Genomic DNA, 22,943 nt, shown 5'->3' with positions numbered 1-22,943 from the left:
TGGTGGACAGAGACCCCAGTGATCTGAGCTGTCCTTACAATCTGCTCTAGGGTCTTGCGGTGTTGTGGGTCTAGGTGTGGTCACACCTTGTGCACACCAATCACCTCTTTCATCAAAATTAAGAGATCGACTGTTGTCTCTGCACCAGTTTGAAGACCACCGCACCTGGTGCATCATTGTTGCTGATGAGAGCCAGCACAGCAGCATAATCAGAAAACTTGATACTGTGATTTGAGCTATGCTTTGCCGCACAGTCAAGAGTCTGCAGTGTAAACATCAGGGGACTGAACACACATCCATGGAGAGCACCGGTGTTAGGTGTGGTGGTGCTGCCAATCCTGACACACTGAGCTCTCCCAGTAAGGATGTGCATAATGCAGAGGAAGGTGTTCTGGCCCAGCAAACTCAACTTTTCAATAGGTTGCTGTAGGGTGGTTGGGTTGAATGCTCACCTAAAGCCAATTCACAGCATTCTCACAATTGTCTTTTCCCTCCACGTGGGTCAGTATGGCATCCTCTGTAGATGGGTTAAGGTGATACGCAGACCAAAATGTATCCAGTGTGAAAGGAAGGCTGCTCTTTATGTGTTTGAAGTAAGTGCAACAGAAGATTTCTTTGGTACAGGGATGATAGTAGTCATTTTGAAACACTCTGGGACAACTGACTGGCTCAGAGAAATATTGAAGATGTCTGATAAGACATGCCTGATAGTTTTTTGTTCAAAAATGACTATTTGTACTATTCCCATATAATCTGGTTAAAACAAAACGCAATCAAGAATACTCCAGGACGCTTATGGCTAAAGTGAGTGAGCAGCAATAATGCAACATAAAAAAGATTACCGTAAGAAGTCAGTGTACTACCTATAATAAATTGATTTGCAATTTGATCACTGAATGCAACAGAATTAAACATGGGTGATAATATATTTAATGTTTACTAATGTCATTAGATGGATAATTTATTTTTTATATTTTCTGCTCTGTCTGGTGAAAATTCTAGCCCATCCTCATTAAAACTCCTCCAACTGAAACTCCTCCTACTGAGGAGGTGCTGAGTTGTTTTCTGCTGAGTCTACTTTTGTTGGTGGATTTGTGGGGAATTCTGGAACTGGATAATCTCCTGTTCCCTGTCCTCCTGTTTGATTGGAAACTACCCTGAAATCAGAGACTGAGTGTTTCACAGTACTGAGAGTGAAAGTCTGAGCGTTCTCACTGGAAGGAACAGCAGGACAAGAAAATGGCTTCTAAACACAGTGTGTGTAAAGACTGTCTACAGCAATCTTCAATGGAGAACGCTCCAACAAACCTGACTTTAAAGAATCTGTGTGAGAGTTTCTTACAGGAGAGAAGTCAGAGAAGTCCAGCAGAGTCTGAAAACATCTGCAATTTGCACAGTGAGAAAATCAGACTCTTCTGTCTGGATGATCTACAGCCTGTGTGTTGGGTGTGTCGGGACTCTAAAATACACACCGACCACAAATTTCTCTCCCTTCAGGAAACAGCAGTGGACTACAAGGTAGGCTACAAACACACACACACACAAGTTCCATAAGTTTACTAAATAATAAGCTTAAAATGAAAACGATTTGTCATCACGTTATTTAATTTTTAAGCTGTTTTCTTAAGTGGATTCACAGTTTGAGAAAGAGTTGCACCAATTTCTGTATCTGGATTTGTTTCAGTTGGAACTCAAAACTGTGCTGAAGCCCCTGAAGGAGAAACTGGAGATCTTTACAGAGTTTAAACTGGATTTGGATCAGACTGCAGAACATATAAAGGTTAGAATAACAAAATTCTCTGAGGTTATGATTCTGAACCCACATCCTCACATAATCAGTCATATTTGATTTCCTGCTTCTTTCCAGACTCAGGCCCAACACACAGAGAGACAGATTAAGGAGGAGTTTGAGAAGCTTCACCAGTTTCTACGAGATGAAGAGGTAGCCAGGATATCAGCACTGAGGGAGGAAGAGGAGCAGAAGAGTCAGAGGATGAAGGAGAAGATTGAGAAGATGAGCGGAGAGATATCAACACTTTCAGACACAATCAGAGCCATAGAAGAGGAGATGGGAGCTGAAGATGTTTCATTCTTACAGGTGAGGATGATTCAGTCAGCGTTACAAACTGTACAAGGAACGAAATAAAAATGGAATAAAATCTTGCTAACCAGTTGAAATGAATAAATATTAATGAATGTTAATGTGTAAATTTCAGAGTATATAACATCATATAATCATAACATGATATCAATAATATCACCCACACCCAGACTGCTTTCCCTCCTGACCTGCTGCTTTGTGTGTGATGTTAAATAAAGTAGGTCAGTGTCGGAGCATCTGGGTATGCGGGGTGTGCACTTGCATATGGGGCCATGTTTTGTGGGTCTGTGAATCACATCTGTGTCTTATGTTATTAATTCATAATCGCCTCTGCTTTTTATCAACGATAATTGACCAATTCCAGACTCTGCTTACTTTGTTTAGGCAATCAGTTGTTAGAAAAGTTACTGGATTTTTCAAGCAAATTGGTTAAAGTACATTTTGAATTTAACTGATTTGGACTTTAGTCTAATCCTTTTGTTTTAAATGACTCTGTACTTTAATTCTGTTAATTTTATTAACACAAATGTTTGACAATTCCATTTTGTCACTACCAGAACAATCATAACACTACTAAAACTTTACCACATGTAGTGACTGTTTCAGTACAATTTTAGCTAATTTTAAGCAGAACTCAAAAACGCTAGCCAGTATGTTACCAGCAGACACAGCTTTGAACAGTTCTATACAAATAAAACCTAAAACTATTTTCATTAAAAAAAAAAGTTTAAAATATATCTTTCAGAAGTGACGATTCTTAATATTACTCACTGACTTTTAGATTTTGGGACACATTCATTTCAAAACAATGGGATCTAACTGCTCGCCATGTGGCGATGAGGGATGCCCTCTCACTTCCTGCTCTGAAATGCAGGGGTGTGGCCTAAATAAAGCTCTGCCTACAGACCAAAACTCTTTGTTCGGTTAGTGATGTGAAAACATGGGACAGCATTTTCTGAATATATAAAACTTAAAAGAAACACTGGAAAAAAAAATGTGAGTATTATTTTCCCAAATTGAAATTCAGTGGTTATGGTTTGGGACAGACGCCTCCCAATAGAAACCACCCTATAAATGATGATTTTGTATATTTAGCTTATTACTATTCAATTATTGTCTTTGGGTTTAAATAGATCATAATATTTAATAATGGGATGAATATTAAATGGGCCGATCTCACACAGTTTGACACTATTATCATTATTATTTTACTTCATGATGGGCTCTCCTTGTGATTGTCTCTGTCTTGGATTAAGGGGGTCCGGTCTCACAGCTTTACATATGAACCCTTAACATTACATGAGGTTGTCCTCTGCTCTGGGGATTTATTTTCTGAATGTGTAATTTCTAAATTTGACCACTCAAAATTGAATTAAACTACATCCAGATTAAGCAGGCTGATGTGAACATTTTCATATTCCTGATTTTTTTGAAGTGGTTCATAATTCTGAGTTGTGAAAGTGAAATATAGGCGTTACAAGTGCCAGCAAAGGATTTAGCTCATTTGATTACTTCATACAGCTCTGGCTCTGTGTTCATCTGTACAAACAAAAATACTTAAAGATCAATATTTCTGAAAGTGAACGTTGATGTGAGAACATCTCCTCATACTCTGGAGGTGATGCACTCACGTTTTGGGGGAGAATGGAAAATACTGACGACTAGTGGAATGAAAAGGTACTGCAGGATTCATTGAACATTTTTCTAATGATCTCTGCAGAACTGAATTCAGCAAAGCATGAAAACAGGTGTGTGTGATTTTTCATAAATTAGACAAGAAACATTCGAACAGATAAAATTAGAAACACGTTTATGCATCACTTTAGTGGGGATTCTACATACATTTCATACATATGACTCCTGTTGTATTTACACTGTGTGAAAGTGATGATTTCTGTTGTAAAATAAATAAATACATGAATGAATTAATTAATGAATGATCACATTCACTGATATCACTCCCATTGTTTTACAGAACTACAAAGGCACAGTGAAAAGGTGAGTGTTATTGTCTCCTGTCTTTTCTGTGGATCTGAACTCAAAGCTTCAGCAGCACTGAGTCCTGAATGTTCTTCCAGAGCTCAGGTCACACTGCAGGATCCAGAGAGCCTTTCAGGAGAGCTGCTCCATGTGGGGAAACACCTGGCCAACCTGAAGTTCACAGTCTGGGAGAAGATGCAGGAGATTGTTCAATTCAGTGAGTCTCACTTTCTCTAGCGTTAATTCTTTTTTATTTATTTCAATGTTTTATTTTCTTATATATTTTGGTGCAGATCCACTAACATTTTACACCATCTCAAATCCTGTTTTGCCATTATAAAGTAACTGTCCTGATAGGAGCAGATTATTATAATGAAGCATCTACTCTGATTTAGTGATGCTGATAGCAAATACTGACTTGGTCAAGGCCAGATTAAGACCTGCAATGGCCCCTCTGTGTTGATACCTTAAGGACCCCCTATCCTCCCACTCCCAGTAGAGCCACCATTCACTGTTCAGCGTCAGCATTAAGAAGTAGAAGAGCTTCCAAGAACTTCTTAACTACAGGTTTGATACCACTTTAAAACACAACATTGTACTTGATGTGCAGAACAAACAACAAAAAGCGGAAAGTAAAGTCTCTGAAAGCTCGACGCCGCCATCTGCAGACATAAAACTCACGAACAGTGCCAGTGTGCAAATTATAAAAAAGGCCTTTACACACTGAATGTGTTTTTGACGCTTGCTTTCTAAACATCAAAGAACATTAAGTACCAATTTCAGAAACCACTGGCGGCAATGATGCAGAAACTTTTTTAAAGCTAAGCTAAAATTTACATTTTGCATTTGTTTTTGGTTTTGGAAATGGGCAGAAAACCTTTACTCTGTCAGGATCTCATAAAGCTCGACTGACATAATGAGAAATAGCAACAGATGTTAATCAGTGTTTGATAGCTAAGAAATGAAAATAAGGCAGGACGACCTCACCTGTTCAGAAATGATGTGGAGAGTGTCAGGATTTTGATTGGCCACAATACAATAACAGCTCTCACAGAAAACACATCGGATTTTATTCTCTTAAAAAAAATACAGCTTAAATGTTGTTTAAAAAAAAAAAAATTAAATTTTAAAATGTAAACATTAAAATAATTTTTAAAAAATTAACACAAGACAAAACTGCACTGTTATGAAAAAGAATTAGAGATGATAAGTAATTTAATATTGTTCCTCACAAAATCACTGATCTCACATTTATCAAAATGGCCATATCTAAGTGGAGCAGTAAATGGAAATAATTTAAACAAAAAGCTGACAAATTTGTACAGTACAATTCATGTGAGTTTGGACTGAAGTCTCAGCTCTGCAGAAAAATTGAGTGATTTTAACAGGACAAATTCGGTTCCATTGACTAAAAGCTCTGAGACTAAAATAAAGTAGTAATCACTGTAGAATGATCCAGTTCATTTAGTTCAGCTTTCTAAAGTATTAAGGAAGCAATTTAGCTGTTGTTTAACTCTGTTATTTTTATTTTTATTTTATGTGCACATAAATAATATTCAGAAAAGAGAATATTGTTAATTATAGTAATACACTGCTGTCAGTATGGAGTGTTGTAAATATACAGTCTTGTACTGCATTTAAAACTACAATAGAATGGATCATCACTGTAAGCAAATATTACAGTATCAGTGCTGTAAATATTAATTACAGTGACTACCTGATTACCAACTCTGCTACAGTAAATTAGGCTACTGTAATATTTTACAGTGTGACTCAAATCATGAAATGTGTGTATTTCTGTGTAAATTACATGTGTGTATTTTTTCTTCAGCTCCTGTAACTCTGGACCCCAACACTGCCCATCCTAATCTCATCCCGTCTGATGATCTGACCAGTGTGAGATTCACTGATGAGGAACAGCAGCTTCCTGATAATCCAGAGAGATTTGATGAAATGTATTTTGTTCTGGGCTCTGAGGGCTGTAACTCAGGAACTCACTTCTGGGAGGTTGAAGTTGGAGACACTGAAGGCTGGATACTGGGTGTGATGACAGAATCTGCTCAGAAGAAGGGAAATATATTATCCAGGAGTGGAGTTTGGTGTATGTGGTATATTAATGCTGAATATGGAGTCTGTTCTACAGCAAAGACAGGCACTGACCTCTCAGTAGGTCAGAAACTGCAGAGGGTCCGAGTTCAGCTGGACTGGGACAGCGGAAAACTCTCATTCTCTGATCCTCTCACTAACACACACTTACACACTTTCACACACACATTCACTGAGAGAGTTTTTCCACTGTTCAGTGCCAGTAAAATCATGAAAATCACAGCAGTTCAGTTTAGTGTATCAGTGAATCAGCTCAGTTAGAGCTCATTCAGTCTTTGTGTGGATCAGCACTGAAATACTGATTAACACTGAAATGATCACTGCAGTTATAAGACCTGTTCAGTTACTGCAGCTGAGCTGAGATTATTTGAGACAGTAGTTTTTCTTACTTGCCAAAACACATTTGTATAAGGTTTATCTACATTCTTAATGCAGTAATAGTGACCACAGTCTGAGTAACACTGAACTCAGTACATTCTTAATTATTAGAATGTATAAAAAGTAATTCTGAAGTTGTCTGTTCATAGGAGAGGTCTTACAGTTGCTTTAACTCAGTTGTGGAAAGTTTATCTTTATTTTCGGAAGCTCTTCTGCAAAACCTGATAACAGTAACACACAAACCAGGGTGTTTGGTTTCCTGTTTTAATGAAATTAAATGAGTCATTAATATTTTCAGCTTGTGAAACAATTTTCATAAATAATTTCACATCCTGTAGTTGTATATCACCTTTTGTGAGCATGTGATAAAACGTTGCATGGTTGTGTCTGAATGTGAGAACAAATTTGTTTGTAAATGTGTAATAAAGTTTTGCAGCTGTAGAAATAATTTGTGCATGTGTAAAAATATTTTGTTGCTGTATAATATAATATGCTAATATTTTGAATGTGTAATTAAAACTTATGCAGGAATATTTTCACCACTGAGGTTTCACACGTCTGAGATACAGACACACACATTTCCTACCTTTGTGAAGCTGCAAGCTACGAAGTACAAGGACGAATTCTGACCCTGTTTTTACGCCTGAGCTGACTAGCCAATCACCACGCTGTTCACTGGTATCCCACCCCCTCGATTACAGCCAGTCAGATCGCAGCATCTTTAAACAGCTCCGCCTTCAAGCTCAACCAGTGAGGTCGCAGAATCATGAAGCTGCTCTGGGATTCAAAATTTCAGCCCTGTAGTGGATTAAAGAACCATATTTTACATTTTACATTTTTTATTAAGGTCCACTGATGATATTATTTAATGTATCAAAAACAGCTGTAATTAATTTCTACATGACCACTTTATCTCTTAGAATTAAACAGGCTAGTTTTTTGACTGTACCTTTAAAACTGACATATGTAAATTAGCTCTGTTCTGATTGGCTGTCCTGTATTGTGTCAGTTCAGGCTGAAATGCCTGACTCACACTGTCCTGATCATCTGGACGGTGGAGCTGCTTTTATTTCATTCCTGAAGCTGAAAAAGTTTTGGACTAAATTATATGGAGCACCAAACTCACAGCTCAGTGTCCAGACTGTTAACAGACAGACTCTGCTGGCTCTAAGGGGAGCTGAACTTTATCTGGATCACTGGATTAGCTAAAAATCGTATTAATATGACGTCGTTAATGAGTCAGTTCACTAACTAGTCAGCTTATTTCAGTACTGTAATCCAGAACTACTTTGTGTGTCAGACTGTATCATTTTAACAGGCTGCTTGATCAAATACAGAAAAAAAACATCAGTGAAGCAGTTAAACTGTAGATATACATACATAGATGCAGCGTTGGGTTCAGCCAGGAACGTCAACAGCACCGCAGTTTTGAGGCGGTCAGCACAGCTGCTGGACTGCATTCAGTACAATTACAGAGCAGCACTTTAAGAAAGGTACCATCCAAAATGATCCAGTTTAAAGAACACAGCTCTCAGAAAGTGGGAGAGGATTTTATAACGGAGAGAAGCAGCATCAACACTCATGTCTGTGTAATGATTCTGTTCAGAGAACTTGGTGGAATTGTTTCTCCTCTGGTTTTGTATTGAGCTGAGTTCATTTAATAACCTGTACACAGCGTCTTTACCTGATGTGAAGGAGTTCTACTACTTTATTTACGCTGAGTGTCAGTGCTGAGTCAGCATTGTAGGTACAGCTCACCTTCATCTGTATGAATATTCACACTAGATCAGCACCTTCTACTGTGTTTTTGGGGTTTTATTGTATTTTTCTGTGCATGAAGATCAGAAGTGATTTACACATTGATGGATTTGCTGTGTGTTTCAATTGGAGCTCTCGCTAAACTCGTGTTGGTTTTTAAGGTTGAGTGCAGACTGAATACTTTTCCTGATACTCTGGACAGCTGACCAGCATGTTCATAGTTATTAAACAGTAATAAGCAGTCTGTGCAGTCTGGATGCCTGTGTATTATTTTTATTTCTTTTTACCGCTCCTTATGTACACAGGTGTAAACAAACTGTCAAAATAAAGAATCAGCTTTGGACTTTGTGATAATTTTCTATCACACTCTGATTGAGCTCGACCACTGGACTGTAAATACAGCTGTTTTTACATCTGTTTTGTATTTTTATGATTTTTATGATCTAGTTTAATGTTAATGTTGAGATTTTTTAAATCTTTTATAAACATGTTGATTGTAATGTGTTTGATCTGCTGACTCTCTGCTAATGAAAGATCCCATCACTGCCTGTAAGCATCAGATAAATGTAAGTCTGAATATTAATTCACTCGGACTCTCAGAGGGTCTTTGACCTGTGTGTGGACCCTGAGGCCGCGGGTGGCTGTTAGCCGTACGGGTCGAGTTCAAATCCATAAAATGGCTATAAAGCAACACAACACAAACACATTTCCTTCTGACTGATGTGGACAAATTACACTCATTTTAGTGAACATGGAAAGAGGTAGGAACAACCAACAGAACCAATGACTAAGGTTTCCCCCACCGGATGACACAGAGTCCAAAAACTGGAATCCTTTATTTTTAATGAAAGTGCAAACACCACCAACGACATGCTCAGTCTCTGAGAGCCACTCATCATCTTACTAACTGTGACTGAAATCCAGAACTGGACCACAAAAAACCTCAGCAGTTCATATGTAGTGTGAAATGTACTCTGAGAAGACAGTTGATCTGAAGTGCTGACCTGTTTTTCCTCCTCAGCTAATGCTACTAGCCTAGCCACATCGTATCATTGCACCTTGTAGCTTTTAGCTAAAAAAAGAGTGAGTTTGTGAAGTGTGAGCTGATACCAAACATCATAAATCCACTAATGATGTTCAGAAACGTTTAGTCCATCTAAACTGTGAGGACAGTAAGTTAAAATGTAAACTTCTTCTGAACTTGAGATGAGTTTGAACTTGAGCTCTCATCACTTCCTGTGTGCTATAGCAGCTCTGTAGTTCTGGTGTGGTGCAGTTTATCTGGTACATACATTTGGGCAGCCTTGGTCAGAAAACATGGGAATCAACAAGCCATTCAGATTTGAATCCTTTTCCTACGTCAAGTGCAGACTCAATTATACAGCGCCCAATCTGAGCATCTCCTCCTACTCCAACAGCAAGGACTGCTGTTATAAAATCTAAATATTAACTACTGTTAGCTTAATGCTAATGACATTACATCATTACCAGGCTAGCTAAAGTTAGCATTATCTTAGTGGAGTCAAATTGGCAAACAAAGGGTCCTTATAAAGTGTAGAACAAGATTCCTGCTTTAAACATTGTTGTGTATCGACATGCTTGTCTGCAGCGGCGCAGATAGAAATTTCACAGTGTGGTGGCCAGATTAGACCCAGAGGATTTATTGGGGTGGTAAAGAAGAGGAGTGGTTAATGATGATTTTCTGGGTGTATATAAGGGCAACGTTATCAAAATAACATAGAAACGGTGTTTAATTTATTCACAATTATATTTAGCTCATCAGTATATTATTATTATTATTATTATTATTATTATTATTATTATTATTATTATTATTTTTATTATTATTATTATTTAGAAACAGAAATCTTTGCAGTCTACCTTTATCTTTTCTTTCTGGTTCTCAATGATTCTAAAGATATGTGAGTTGATGATCATTAAAAGTCAGATTAGAAAAAGAAAAGGAGTTCAAATCCATAAAAGCTCCACTTCTCTGAGCTCGCCTGAGGCGTAGACTGTATATAAGACTCTGCTGTACGACAGGAGGAGAAAAGTGAAACCAAAGCGTCTCTGTCGCCCTCTGGTGGCTGCAGTACAGCTTTTTTTTTCACGTTTACTCGTTTTTCAGTGATGTTGTGTCGCTTCTACAAGCTTTCCTGTCTCTAAAACTCACCCCAATGTTTTATTTCAAGATGGTTTTATAAAAGTTATTTGGTGATATTTAAAAGAGTGCGGTGACGAGTTGATTGACAGCCTGGTGAGTGCGCGGGCTCTCTCCGTTCCTCCACAGGACGGACCACAGCGGACACGGCACAGCGAGCGGCTCCGTCCGGCCGTGTTTACTGTTTACAGCACTGATAAGTTTGAGCTCATTCAGAGCGTTTTGAAGTGAATCATGTCTGACTGGACACTAAACTGTTCCAGCAGATCCTCGGTTGGAAGCTCTTCCGTTTTTCCGGTCAGGGGCTCAGTTTCGTACCTAGCTAGCTGCTGGCTAACGTTGGCCGACTAAGCAGTGAAGCGTCAGTGAAACTCTCTGATAATCCAGACTGAGGATTAAAACACTGCGCAGTTCAAGATCCGCTTAACATTCATCAAATTCTGTCAACAGTTTTCTGAAACTACCTCATACAAACGCGTAGAAGTATTTAATATCATATCTAGTGTGGCTGAATGTGTTAGTCAGCTTTGGTAGCTGTTCTTATGTGAGGTTAGCTGTTCACTCACATTAGATGTCAGATAAAGTTAGTTACTGTGATATTAAACTTTATTCATTCATTCATTCATTCATCTATTTATTTATTTATTTAACTTTATTTCCAGATAAGCCCATATCTTCATATATTAGGGGAAGAAATTAAAAATAAATTCTAAAATGTAAATCTAAATGGTGTTAGTTTTATATCAGTAAATAATCGTTATAATGATTGTTACATAACGTGATGTTTTCATTTAAGGGTAATGATCACCTGAAGAGCTCAGCAGTAACGTTACCTACTGTTTATGTTGTCTGTACATTTGGTGATTCCAGTCATGATGGAGCTGCAGGACTGTGGGTAAGTAATGATGCAGAGGTCAGAGGTTTCTCACTTCAGGCATTTTAGGCTTGTATTTAAATCTACAGTTTTCTGTTGGCCTAAATTCATTATAGATTACAGATTTTATGGATATCCACACTTAGCAACAAAGCATTTGTTGATGTTTAATGAAAACATCAAATAACTCACAATGATTTGGTCAGAAATTCCCATTTATATATATACATTTACACTACAGCCCCTGGGTACAGTTTCTCTTCTAAAAAAGAAGTGAGGAGAAAGTCTACGTTGAAACTGACGTCCAACAGTCCTTTATTTATTCAAGGAGATTTTCATTTTAGAGCAGACAGAGATGCTCATACTGTCTAATGCACAATACAGACACCTGCATCAGACATACAGAATGTGTGAAAGAAAAAATAGAGATTATTAATGCAATAAATAATTAGAAATGCAATGAATGCAATGAAAAGCAGTTTAATAAAGTACAGTACTTCAGTAAAAGTATATATAAAATAATACTTGATAAAAAGGACAAATATTCTGTATATCTGTAAATCTACTTAAGTAAAAGTATGAAAGTACTTGCTTATGGATGTACTTAAGTAACTATAGTACATTTTTAAAAAGTGAGAGTATATTGTTTTATTATTATTATTATTATTATTATTATTATTATTATTGATGTATTATTTCTATTATTTTGAACGTTCTAGGGAACTTCAGCTCTGGTCCAGAAGGGCTGGATTCCTGCACATTTGGATTTTCCTGCTCAAACCCACCTAATTCAACTCAGCGATTAGTTTCCAGGTTTAGTTGGTTGTTTATACAGCTTTAAAGTGTGAGTTGAGTTGTACTTTACTTAGAGGTGCCAACACAACATGCCTGTTCATGTGATTATGTGAGAGATAAACAGAACACTGAGGTTGTAAAACGGTTGTTGTAGTTTATTATCTAGTCAGTATCTGTCGACTTTGGCCAGTTTTACTGTTTTGGGCTCATATGAAGCAGAAATAAAATGTGGGTAAACTATATGTGACTTTATCATCACCATTTATTATATTTGTACAGTTGGTCTGATTTCTTTGTGTTGTTGGACTGTTTGCTTCTATCATCCACCACTAAAATGAAACATTGTTGACATCTTAACTTGACTGGTTTGCACTGCATTGAAAATTTTGATATGTGATTTCATTGTCCGACTTTGAAGGATGTTCACATGGAACCTCCTGGTGGGAAACCAAGACCACCTGAAAGCAGCATTAGAGCAGGGAAATAATGAAATTGTGCTTGACTCTCAGATTCCCACCCCTGCAACAGACGTCTGACATCATGCGTCATTCTGTAGTCACTCTCCATATTTTCTGGTAGCTAACATACGCTAGCTCTAAAAACATAGCAGCCCAGCCCACCCGGTTTCCCTCGCAGCCCCACCTTCAAACCTGTACATCACTGCCGTGCCCCTCCCATTGTGCCCCTCCCATTTTTAAGCATTGTTAAAAGTTGAGCCAGGGGTGGAGCTGAAAGTCGTGGGGCGTAGCGACTCTAACATGGTGACACCTGCTGAGAAGGTATTACAGTTACTGTAGTGCAGTGGTTCTGAAACTTTCTGTTCTCTTTGGTTTGTGACCCCCTTCTGTAAGACTTTTTCAGACATGCTCTGAAACAACACATTTTGTTATAAAAATATGAAAAAGAAATATGATTTTGCTGCACCGATGCATCAGATGAACAAGGAAGAGCTAATCAGTTTAATCTGAAGTCAAAGCTACATCTATTACTTATGAGAATGCCTGAAAGAAAAGGGTGAGATATGAAGCAGAGAGTAAGTAACATGATTCAAACACACCCATGTCTGTAGCTAAACCTCACTGCAGCTGCAATACTGAACCAGTTTTGCAAACTGCTGTGATTAAACTGCCTCACCACCAAAAAAGGTAGCCAGGAAGAGGCCATCCAAACATTTGTGCCCAGGTGCTGATAACCTGATAAATTCCAGTAAATTCCAGCCTTTCTTCTTTAAAACTCCTCCCACTGAAACTCCTGCTACAGAGGAGGTGCTGAGTGTGAGGCATCTGCAGAGCTTTCCAGGCTGCTGAGTCTCCTTTTGTTGGTGGGTTTATGGAGAATTCTGGAACTGGAGAATCTCTCTGAAGGGAAATGATTACTAACTGGATCTACAACCGCCTGTTTGACTGGAAACAAACCTGAAATCAGAGACTGAGTGTTTCACAGAACTGAAAGTGAAAGTCTGAGTGTTCTCACTGGAAGGAACAGCAGGAAAAGAAAATGGCTTCTAAATCTTTCTCAGAGGAGGATCTCTCCTGTCCTGTGTGCTGTGAGATCTTCAAGGATCCAGTTATTCTGCGCTGCAGCCACAGTGTGTGTAAAGACTGTCTGCAGCGGTTCTGGAAAACTAAAAGATCCAGAGAATGTCCAGTTTGTAGGAGGAGATCTTCAATTGACCAGCCTCCTAGAAACCTGGCTTTAAAGAACCTGTGTGAGAGTTTCTTACAGGAGAGAAGTCAGAGAAGTTCAGCAGAGTCTGAAAACATCTGCAGTTTGCACAGTGAGAAACTCAGACTCTTCTGTCTGGATGATCTACAGCCTGTGTGTTGGGTGTGTCGAGACTCTAAAATCCACACCAACCACAAATTTCTCCCTCTTCAGGAAGCAGCAGTCGACTACAAGGTAGGCTACAAACACACTGTCAGAAGTTCACTAGGTTCACTAAATTTTAAGCTGAAAATAAAACCTATTTGTCATCACTACTAAAATTATAAGCTGATTCTCAAGTGGATTCACATTTTGAGAAAGTGTTGCACCAGTTTTTGTATCTGACTTTGTTTCAGGAGGAACTCAAAACTGCACTGAAGCCCCTGAAGGAGAAACTTGAGATTTTTACAGAGTTTAAACTGGATTTGGATCAGACTGCAGAACATATAAAGGTTAGAATAACAAAATCTTCTGAGATTATGATTCTGAACCCACATCCTCACATAATCATTCATATTTGATTTGATTTACTGCTTCCTTCCAGACTCAGGCCCAACACACAGAGAGACAGATTAAGGAGGAGTTTGAGAAGCTTCACCAGTTTCTACGAGATGAAGAGGCAGCCAGGATATCAGCACTGAGGGAGGAAGAGGAGCAGAAGAGTCAGAGGATGAAGGAGAAGATTGAGAAGATGAGCAGAGAGATATCAGCACTTTCAGACACAATCAGAGCCATAGAAGAGGAGATGGGAGCTGAAGATGTTTCATTCTTACAGGTGAGGATGATTCAGTCAGCGTTACAAACTGTACAAGGAAAGAAATAAAAATGGAGTAAAATCTTGTTAACCAGTTCAAATTAATAAAACTATATTAAAAATGTGTAATTTTCAGAGTATATAACATCATATAACCATAACATTAATATCACCCACACCCAGATTGCTTTCCCTCCTGACCTGCTGCTTTGTGAGTGATGTTAAATAATGTAGGTCAGTGTCGGAGCGTCTGGGTATTCAGGGTGTGCACTTGCAAAAGGGTCCATATTTTGTGGGTCTGTGAATCACATCTGTGTCTTATGTCATTAATATAATCGCCTCTGCTTTTTATCAACGATAATTGACCAATTCCAAACTCTGCTTAAATTGCTTAGGCCTCCAATCAGTGGTTAGAAAAGTTACTGGATGTTTCAGGCAAATTGGATTAAATACATTTTGGACTTTAGACTAAAATCCTTTTGTTTTGTGACTCTGTACCTTAATTATGTTAATTTTATTTAAACAAATGATTGACAATTCCATTTTGTCACTACCAGAACAATCATAACACTACTAAAACTTTACCAAATGACTGTCATGACTGTTTCAGTACAATTTTAGCTAATTTTGAGCAGAACTCAAACACTAGCCAGTATGTTACTAGCAGCCTGCAGACTAAAACTCTGTGTTTTGGTAGTGATGTGAAAACATGGGACAGCATTGTCTGAATATTTAAAAATGTAAAACTTAAAAGAAACACTGAAAAAAATAATAATTAAAAAAACTAAGTATTTTTTTCACAAGTTGAAATTCAGTGGTTAGGGTTTGGGACAGACTCCTCCCAATAGAAAGCACCCTATAAATGATGAATTTGTATATTTAGCTTATTACTGTCTCAATTATTGTCTTGGGTTTAAATAGATCATTATATATAAATGGGATGAATATTAAATGGGCCGATCTCACACATTTTGACACTATTAGCATTATAGCATCACTTCATGATGGGCTCTCCTTGTGATTGGTTCTGTCTTGGATTAAGGGGGTCTGGTCTAACAGCTTTACATATGGACCCTTAACATTACATGTTGTTGTCCTCTGCTCTGGGGATTTATTTTCTGAAGGTATCATTTCTAACTTTGACCACTCAAAAGAATAAAACTATGTCCAGATTAATCAGGCTGATATAAACATTTTCATACTCCTGATTTTTTTTTGAAGTGGTTCATAATTCTGAGTAAAGAATTTAGCACATTTGATTACTTCATACAGCTTTAGCTCTGGGGTCATATGTACACACATAATGCTGAGCATCTACGTAAGAATCAATATTTCTGAAAGTGAAAGTTGATGTGAGAAGGTCTCCTCATACTCTGGAGGTGATACGCTCATGTTCTGGGGGAGAATGGACAATACTGATATCTAGTGGACAGAAGAGGTACAGCAGAATTCAGTGGAAGTTTGTTCTTATAATCTGTGCAGAACTGAATCCAGCAAAGCACGAAAACAGGTGTGTGTGTGTGTGTGTGTGTGTGTGTGTGTGTGTGTGTGTGTGTGTGTGTGATTTTTAATAAATTAGACAAGAAGCATCCAGCACACAAAATTAGAAACACATTTATGCATCACTTTAGTGGGGATTCTACATAAGTTTGATACATATGACTCCTGTGATATTTACACTGTAAGTGATGATTTCTTTTGCAGAATGAATGAATGAATGAATGAATGAATGATCACATTCACTGATATCACTCTGATTGTTTTACAGAACTACAAGGCCACAGTGAAAAGGTGAGTGTTATTGTCTCCTGTCTCTCTCTCTTTTCTGTGGTTCTGAACTCAAAGCTCAAAGAGTCCTGAATGTTCTTCCAGAGCTCAGGTCACACTGCAGGATCCAGAGAGCCTTTCAGGAGCGCTGCTCCATGTGGGGAAACACCTGGCCAACCTGAAGTTCACAGTCTGGGAGAAGATGAAGGAGATTGTTCAGTTCAGTGAGTCTCACTTTCTCTAGCTTTAATTCTTTTTTATTTATTTAAATGTTTTATTTTCTTATATATTTTGGGGCAGATATACTAACATTTTACACCATCTCAAATCCTGTTCTGCCATTACAAAGTAACTCTCCTGATAAAAGCAGATTATTATAGTGAAGCACCTACTCTGATTTACCAATGCTGATAGTAAATACTGACTTGGTCAAGGCCAGATTAAGACCTGCACTGGCCCCTCTGTGTTAATACCTTAAGGACCCCCTATCCTCCCACTCCCAGTAGAGCCACCATTCACTGTTCAGCATTAAGACGTAGAAGAGCTTCCAAGAACTTCTCAACTACAGGTTTGATACCACTTTAAAACACAACATTGTACTTGATGTGCAGAACAAACAACAAGACAGCAGAAAGGAAAGTCTCTGAGAGCTCGACGCCATAAAACTCACGAACAGTGCCAATGTGCAAATTATAAAAAAGGCCTTTACACACTGAATGTGTTTTTGTGACGCTTGCTTTCTAAACATAAAAGAACATTGTTAAGTACCTGTTTCAGAAACCACTGGCGACAATGATGCAGAAACCTTTATAAAGCTAAGCTGATATTTACATTTTACATTTGTTTTTGGCTTTTGGAAATGAGCAGAAAACCTTCTACCTTCTACTCTGTCACAATCTGATAAAGCTCATCTGAGGTAATGAAAAATAGCAACAGATGTTAATCAGTGTTTGATAGCTAAGAAATGAAAATAAGGCAGGATGACCTCAACTGTTCAGAAATGATGTGGAGAGATTTTTATTAGTCACAATACAATAACAGCTCTCACAGAAAACACATCAGATTTCATTCTCTTAAAAAATGCAGCTTAAAAATTATTGCTTTTACTTTTGGATCAATTGTCTTTTTAATGTAGTACAATTAAACAAAGAAAAGAGAATTTTTTTTAAATAATTTCAACAAGAATTTAACACAAAGCAAAACTGCACTGTGTTATGAAACAGAATTAGAGATTATAAGTCACTTAATATTGTTCCTCACAAAGTCACAGATCTCACATTTATCCAAACAGCCGAATCTAAGTGGAGCAATAAATGGAAATAATTCAAACAAAAAGCTGACAGACACAAAAGCTGTACAGTACTATTTGTGTGAGTTTAGACGTATGAACTCATGAGCAGTGAAAAAGGTGACAAAGCTCAGAAATCAATTCTCAGCTCCCCAGAAACAAATAGTAATTTTAACTGAAAAAAATTCTGGTTCACTGAGACTAAAAACTCTGAGACTAAAATAAAGTAGTAATCACTGTAAAATGATCCAGTTCATTTAGTTCAGCTTTCTAAAGTATTAGAGAAGCAATTTAGCTGCTGTTCAACTCTTTTATTTTTTATTTTTATTTTATGTGCACATAAATAATATTCAGAAAAGAGGATATTGTTGATTACAGTAATAAACCGCTGTCAGTATGGAGTCTTGTACTGCATTTAAAAGTACAATAAAATAGATCATTAATGTAAGCAAATATTACAGTATCAGTGCTGTAAATATTAATTACAGTATCTACCTGATTAACAACTCTGCTGCAGTAAAGTAGGCTACTGTAATATTTTACAGTGTGGGACTAATCATTAAATATGTGTATTTCTGTGTAAATTACATGTGTGTATTTTTTCTTCAGCTCCTGTAATTCTGGACCCCAACACTGCCCATCCTAGACTCACCCTGTCTGATGATCTGACCAGTGTGAGATTCACTGATGAGGAACAGCAGCTTCCTGATAATCCAGAGAGATTTGATAGATATGGATTTGTTCTGGGCTCTGAGGGCTGTAACTCAGGAACTCACTGCTGGGATGTTGAAGTTGGAGACAGTACAGGCTGGTTTGTGGGTGTGATGACGGAATCTGCTCAGAAGAAGGGAGAAATATTCTCCAGGAGTGGATTGCGGTATATGGGGTATAATGATGGTGTATATGGAGCCTGTGCTTCACCACAGACAAACATTCTCCTCTCAGTAGGTCAGAAACTGCAGAGGGTCAGAGTTCAGCTGGACTGGGACAGAGGAAAACTCTCATTCTCTGATCCTCTCACTAACACACACTTACACACTTTCACACACACATTCACTGAGAGAGTTTTTCCACTGTTTTGTACCTGTGAAATCATGAAAATCACAGCAGTTCAGTTTAGTGTATCAGTGAATCAGCTCAGTTAGAGCTCATTCAGTCTTTGTGTGGATCAGCACTGAAATACTGATTAATACTGAAATGATCACTGCAGTTATAAGACCTGTTCAGTTACTGCAGCTGAGCTGAGATTATTTGAGGAATATTGAGCTTCTTAAACACATTTGTAGAAGGTTTATCTGCATTTTAAACATGAATGGAAGCTACATTAAAGTAGCACAGTCTGAATAACACTGAACACAGTTCATTCTTAATTATTAGAATGTATAAAAAGTAATGCAGTTGTAACATAATATGTAAGTATGATGCTGGGAGGAATTATCAAATTTGTTTTGAAATTTTGAAGAAGGTGTCTGTTCATAGGAGACGTCACAGTTGCTTAATCACAGTTGTGGAAAGTTTATCTTCATTTTTGGAAGCTCTTCTGCAAAACCTGATAACAGTAACACAAACCAGATTGTTTGGTTTCCTGTTTTAATGAAAGTAAATAAGAGTCATTAATATTTTAAGCTTGTGAAACAATTTTTCATAAATAATTTCACATCCTGCAGTTGTATGTCATCTTTTGTGAGCATGTGCTAAAACGTTGCATGGATGTGTCTGAATGTGTGAACAAATTCAAGTTTGTAAATGTGTAATAAAGTTTTGCAGCTGTAGAAATAATTTGTGCGCATGTAAAAATATTTAGTTGCTGTATTAATATTTTGTGTGTGTAATTAAAACTTATGCAGGAACATTTTCACCACTGAGGTTTCACAAGTCTGAGATACAGACTCACAAAATTCCTACCTTTGTGAAGCTACAAGCTATGAAATACAAGCACGAATTCTGACCCTGTTTTTACACTTGAGCTGACTAGCCAATCACCACGCTGTTCACTGGTATCCCACCCCCTCGATTACAGCCAGTCAGATCACAGCATCTTTAAACAGCTCCGCCTTCAAGCTCAACCAGTGAGGTCGCAGAATCATGAAGCTGGGATTCAAAATTTCAGCCCTGTAGTGGATTAAAGAACCATATTTTACATTTTACATTTTTTATTAACGTCCACTGATGATGTGATTTAATGTATCAAAAACAGCTGTAATTAATTTCTACATGACCACTTTATCTCTTAGAATTAAACAAGCTAGTTTTTTTACTGTACCTTTAAAATTGACATATGTTAATGTGCTCTGTTCTGATTGGCTGTCCTGTATTGTGTTTTATTCAAAAATCAGCACAGGCTGAAACACTTCTTATAACCTCAGTGTGAATAGGTGGGGCTAAACTGCTGTAGGCCAGTCGTTGGCTATGTACATAAATGTGTTGGGGTTTGTGACATCACAAAACAATTAGCTGTTTTTCAGTTTAGTTTCTATGTATGAACTGATCTTGAAACATTGTGTCCTCCGTTCAGACAAAGGAAGAACTTTTGTAGTAATTATTAGACTCAGAAATGGTGTGAAGGTGTTAGTGAGGAGCTGTAATGCCTGACTCACACTGTCCTGATCATCTGGACGGTGGAGCTGCTTTTATTTCATTCCTGAAGCTGAAACAGTTTTGTACTAAATTATATGGAGAAACGAACTCACAGCTCAGTGTCCAGACTGTTAACAGACAGACTCTGCTGGCTCTAAGGGGAGCTGAACTTTATCTGAATTACTGGATTTGCTAAAAATCGTATTAATATGACGTTGTTAATGAGTCAGTTCACTAACTAGTTATCTTATTTCAGTACTGTAATCCAGAACTACTTCGTGTATCAGACTGTATCATTTTAACAGGCTGTTTACTCAAATACAGAAAAAATGTTTATCAGTGAAGCAGTTAAACTGTAGATATACATACATAGATGCAGAGTTGGGTTCAGTCAGGAACGTCAACAGCACTGCAGTTTAGAGATCACCTTATTCTGTATGAATATTCACATTTGTGTTTTGGGGTTTTATTGTATTTTTCTGTGCATGAAGATTAGAAGTGATTCACATATTGATGGATTTACTCTGTGTTTCTATCTGAGCTCTTGCTAAACTCGGTCGGTTTTTAGGGTTGAGTGCAGACTGAACACTTTAGCACATAAACAGTTATTAAATAGAATTAATAAACAATCTGTACAGTTTAGATGCCTGTGTATTATTTTTACTTAAATTGAGTAATCTTGATGTCCTTTGGTTTTGACCATAGGTGGCCATCAAATTAGTGCCTAAACAGCCAAATGACCGATATCTCTACAGCGTAAGTGCACCTACTTGTAGTAACACATGATGGTCTCCCCATGAGTTTCTCTCCACGTCCTTCGCCTCACCATTCGACTACCTACTGTCCTGCAGCCTGATGAGTCCAAGGCCGTACCTGTGGAAATGGCTCTGGTGCAGATGATGAGCCAGCCGCCCATCTGCAAGAACATCATCGTGCTCATCGAGTGGTTTGATGAGCCACACAGATACATCCTGGTCCTGGAGCGCCCTGACCCTTGTGTGGACTTGGAGAGCTTCATTGACAACTTCGGAGATTATGCCGAGGAAGAGGCGGCCCGAGCCATAATGCTCCAGGCTGTGGATGCAGTGAGCCAGTGCAGCATGCGAGGTGTCCTGCATCGGGACATCAAATTGGAGAACTTTCTGATCAACACAGACACCTCAGAGGTCAAACTTATTGACTTTGGCTGTGGTGACAGGATCAGGAGCACTGGATATAATCATTTTGCAGGTAAAATTTGAAGGCTAATAGCTCCCTCTTGTGGACAATCTTCAGCTAAAAGTGAGAGAGTGAGTGAGTGAGAGAGATACCAAACATGTCCACGAGGAGCTTCACATCTAAAACTATGATCCTGAGAGGAGAATCGTGTCCCAAAGCCACTGAGCTGTTAAATGTTGCTCAGCTGTGCTCTTTCTCTTTTTTATGATCTCAGGAACTCTTGATTTCTGCCCTCCTGAGTGTTTTCTGGAGAAGAGGTATCACGCAGATCCTGCAACAGTTTGGTCGCTTGGTGTCCTTCTGTTCAGGATGGTTTGTGGATACCTTCCCTTTAATGAGACACTGGACATTATTGCAGGCTTTCTGGACTTCAGAGACGGTTTATCCAAGGGTAAGATAAATGGGAGCATCTGGGTAAACAAGGCACCTTTAACCTGGTAACTAAGTACAGAATAACAGAGATATGAATATGAAGGATTATGCAGGTGAAGAATTTGCAGTAGAGGCCAGACGTCCCTAAATATATAAGTTTATAATAGTGTATTTTCACGTTCTGGTTACATCCCACCCTTTTACTGGTAGTCCTTCTGATATGTAGTGATTAAGCATCTCTGCCTTATCCACTCCTGTCACTCTGCACAGAATGCTGTAATCTGATTAGCTGGTGCCTGCAGCACCACCCATCCAGGTGGCCTAGTTTGCAGCAGATCAGGCAGAATGAGTGGTTCCAGTGCACCGTCCAGGCTTAAGATCAGGTAAGCCAGGGAGGCTAGGAGAAGCCGTAAGCCTAAAATATCTAGTTACAAATGAGGAGATACTGTGGTGCACATATATGTATATGTGCCATAAGTAAACTGGAAAATAAGATTGAGATAAAAATCTCTAGATTTCTTTAGGCTTCAGAAGCATCTCTAATGCTGCCTAATGCAAATCATGGTTTATATTTCAGGTTATAAAGAAAAGTTAAGAGGAGATCACAAAAAACAACAATAAAAAACAACAACAACAAACACTTCTTCATGTGATCACAGACTACTGGATAAAGAACGGTGACAAATTATTAAGGACAACGAGAGTGGAAAAAGGACAATGATGGGGAAAAAAGGATAGAGAAAAAAGGACAATGACAGAGAAAAAGGACAGTGACGGTGGAAAAAGTACAATGAATAAAGCAAAAGACGCATTTTAAAAATGTCTGATGAAGCTCATTATTATATGAATGATAAGACACTTCACACAAACCTAAGAGGAGATACAGCACATTTAACTTGCTGATGGTTGAGTTGATGTCTGATAACAACAGTAAACTTTTTCTGATCATTATTTAAACCCTAATCATGATCAGATTTTGTGCTTACAGCGTCTGGTGAGCAGCACTGGCATTGTTGACAGTTGCTAATCAAACAAACTCACTCTACCCAAACTCTTTCCTGTATTACAGACGCCTCCATCAAACTGTCTCACAAACCAGTTACAGTGAAA

General features: G+C 38.1%; 3 protein-coding genes across 5 annotated transcripts; all 3 read left to right on the top strand.

Moving 5' to 3' along the window:
• Positions 1 to 947: 947 nt before the first annotated feature.
• Positions 948 to 6,448, top strand: LOC118809151 (zinc-binding protein A33-like). The gene is made up of 6 exons (XM_036572175.1): positions 948 to 1,518; positions 1,685 to 1,780; positions 1,868 to 2,098; positions 4,077 to 4,099; positions 4,180 to 4,298; positions 5,913 to 6,448. The coding sequence occupies exons 1-6, from the start codon at positions 1,240 to 1,242 to the stop codon at positions 6,446 to 6,448; spliced, it is 1,284 nt and encodes a 427-aa protein (XP_036428068.1). The 5' UTR covers positions 948 to 1,239.
• A 6,949-nt stretch (positions 6,449 to 13,397) lies between these two features.
• LOC118809131 (nuclear factor 7, brain-like) lies at positions 13,398 to 19,248 on the top strand. Of its 3 annotated transcripts, none has more exons than XM_036572147.1 (7): positions 13,398 to 13,727; positions 13,764 to 14,052; positions 14,214 to 14,309; positions 14,402 to 14,632; positions 16,380 to 16,402; positions 16,484 to 16,602; positions 18,276 to 19,248. In XM_036572147.1, the coding sequence occupies exons 1-7, from the start codon at positions 13,651 to 13,653 to the stop codon at positions 18,809 to 18,811; spliced, it is 1,371 nt and encodes a 456-aa protein (XP_036428040.1). In that variant the 5' UTR covers positions 13,398 to 13,650; the 3' UTR covers positions 18,812 to 19,248. The 3 variants fall into 3 exon arrangements, with proteins under 3 accessions (XP_036428040.1, XP_036428030.1, XP_036428022.1); XM_036572137.1 differs by having other exon boundaries at positions 13,398 to 13,730; positions 13,767 to 14,052; XM_036572129.1 differs by having other exon boundaries at positions 13,398 to 14,052.
• LOC118810926 (serine/threonine-protein kinase pim-1-like) lies at positions 18,975 to 22,210 on the top strand. The gene is made up of 5 exons (XM_036575089.1): positions 18,975 to 18,995; positions 20,949 to 20,999; positions 21,095 to 21,473; positions 21,676 to 21,852; positions 22,104 to 22,210. Exons 1-5 carry the CDS (start codon positions 18,975 to 18,977, stop codon positions 22,208 to 22,210), a joined length of 735 nt encoding a protein of 244 aa, XP_036430982.1.
• Positions 22,211 to 22,943: the final 733 nt, after the last annotated feature.

This window comes from Colossoma macropomum, unplaced genomic scaffold (genome assembly GCF_904425465.1).
Source record: "Colossoma macropomum unplaced genomic scaffold, Colossoma_macropomum, whole genome shotgun sequence".
NCBI classification, from domain to species: domain Eukaryota; kingdom Metazoa; phylum Chordata; class Actinopteri; order Characiformes; family Serrasalmidae; genus Colossoma; species Colossoma macropomum.
The sequence above is the reverse complement of the archived record's forward strand: the minus strand, read 5'-3'. Positions and strand labels throughout refer to the sequence as shown.

What these genes read in the sequence shown, in the direction of transcription:
- LOC118809151 (XM_036572175.1), top strand. Translation starts at nt 1,240, where the DNA reads ATGGCTTCTAAACACAGTGTGTGTAAAGACTGTCTACAGCAATCTTCA. An exon ending in AGACTGCAGAACATATAAAG is followed by an intron (nt 1,781 to 1,867) that starts GTTAGAATAACA and finishes GCTTCTTTCCAG; the next exon opens with ACTCAGGCCCAACACACAGA. An exon ending in TACAAAGGCACAGTGAAAAG is followed by an intron (nt 4,100 to 4,179) that starts GTGAGTGTTATT and finishes ATGTTCTTCCAG; the next exon opens with AGCTCAGGTCACACTGCAGG.
- LOC118809131 (XM_036572129.1), top strand. Translation starts at nt 13,651, where the DNA reads ATGGCTTCTAAATCTTTCTCAGAGGAGGATCTCTCCTGTCCTGTGTGC. An exon ending in AGACTGCAGAACATATAAAG is followed by an intron (nt 14,310 to 14,401) that starts GTTAGAATAACA and finishes GCTTCCTTCCAG; the next exon opens with ACTCAGGCCCAACACACAGA. An exon ending in GAAGGAGATTGTTCAGTTCA is followed by an intron (nt 16,603 to 18,275) that starts GTGAGTCTCACT and finishes TTTTTTCTTCAG; the next exon opens with CTCCTGTAATTCTGGACCCC.
- LOC118810926 (XM_036575089.1), top strand. Translation starts at nt 18,975, where the DNA reads ATGAATGGAAGCTACATTAAA. An exon ending in TGAATGGAAGCTACATTAAA is followed by an intron (nt 18,996 to 20,948) that starts GTAGCACAGTCT and finishes TTTTGACCATAG; the next exon opens with GTGGCCATCAAATTAGTGCC. An exon ending in ATGACCGATATCTCTACAGC is followed by an intron (nt 21,000 to 21,094) that starts GTAAGTGCACCT and finishes ACTGTCCTGCAG; the next exon opens with CCTGATGAGTCCAAGGCCGT.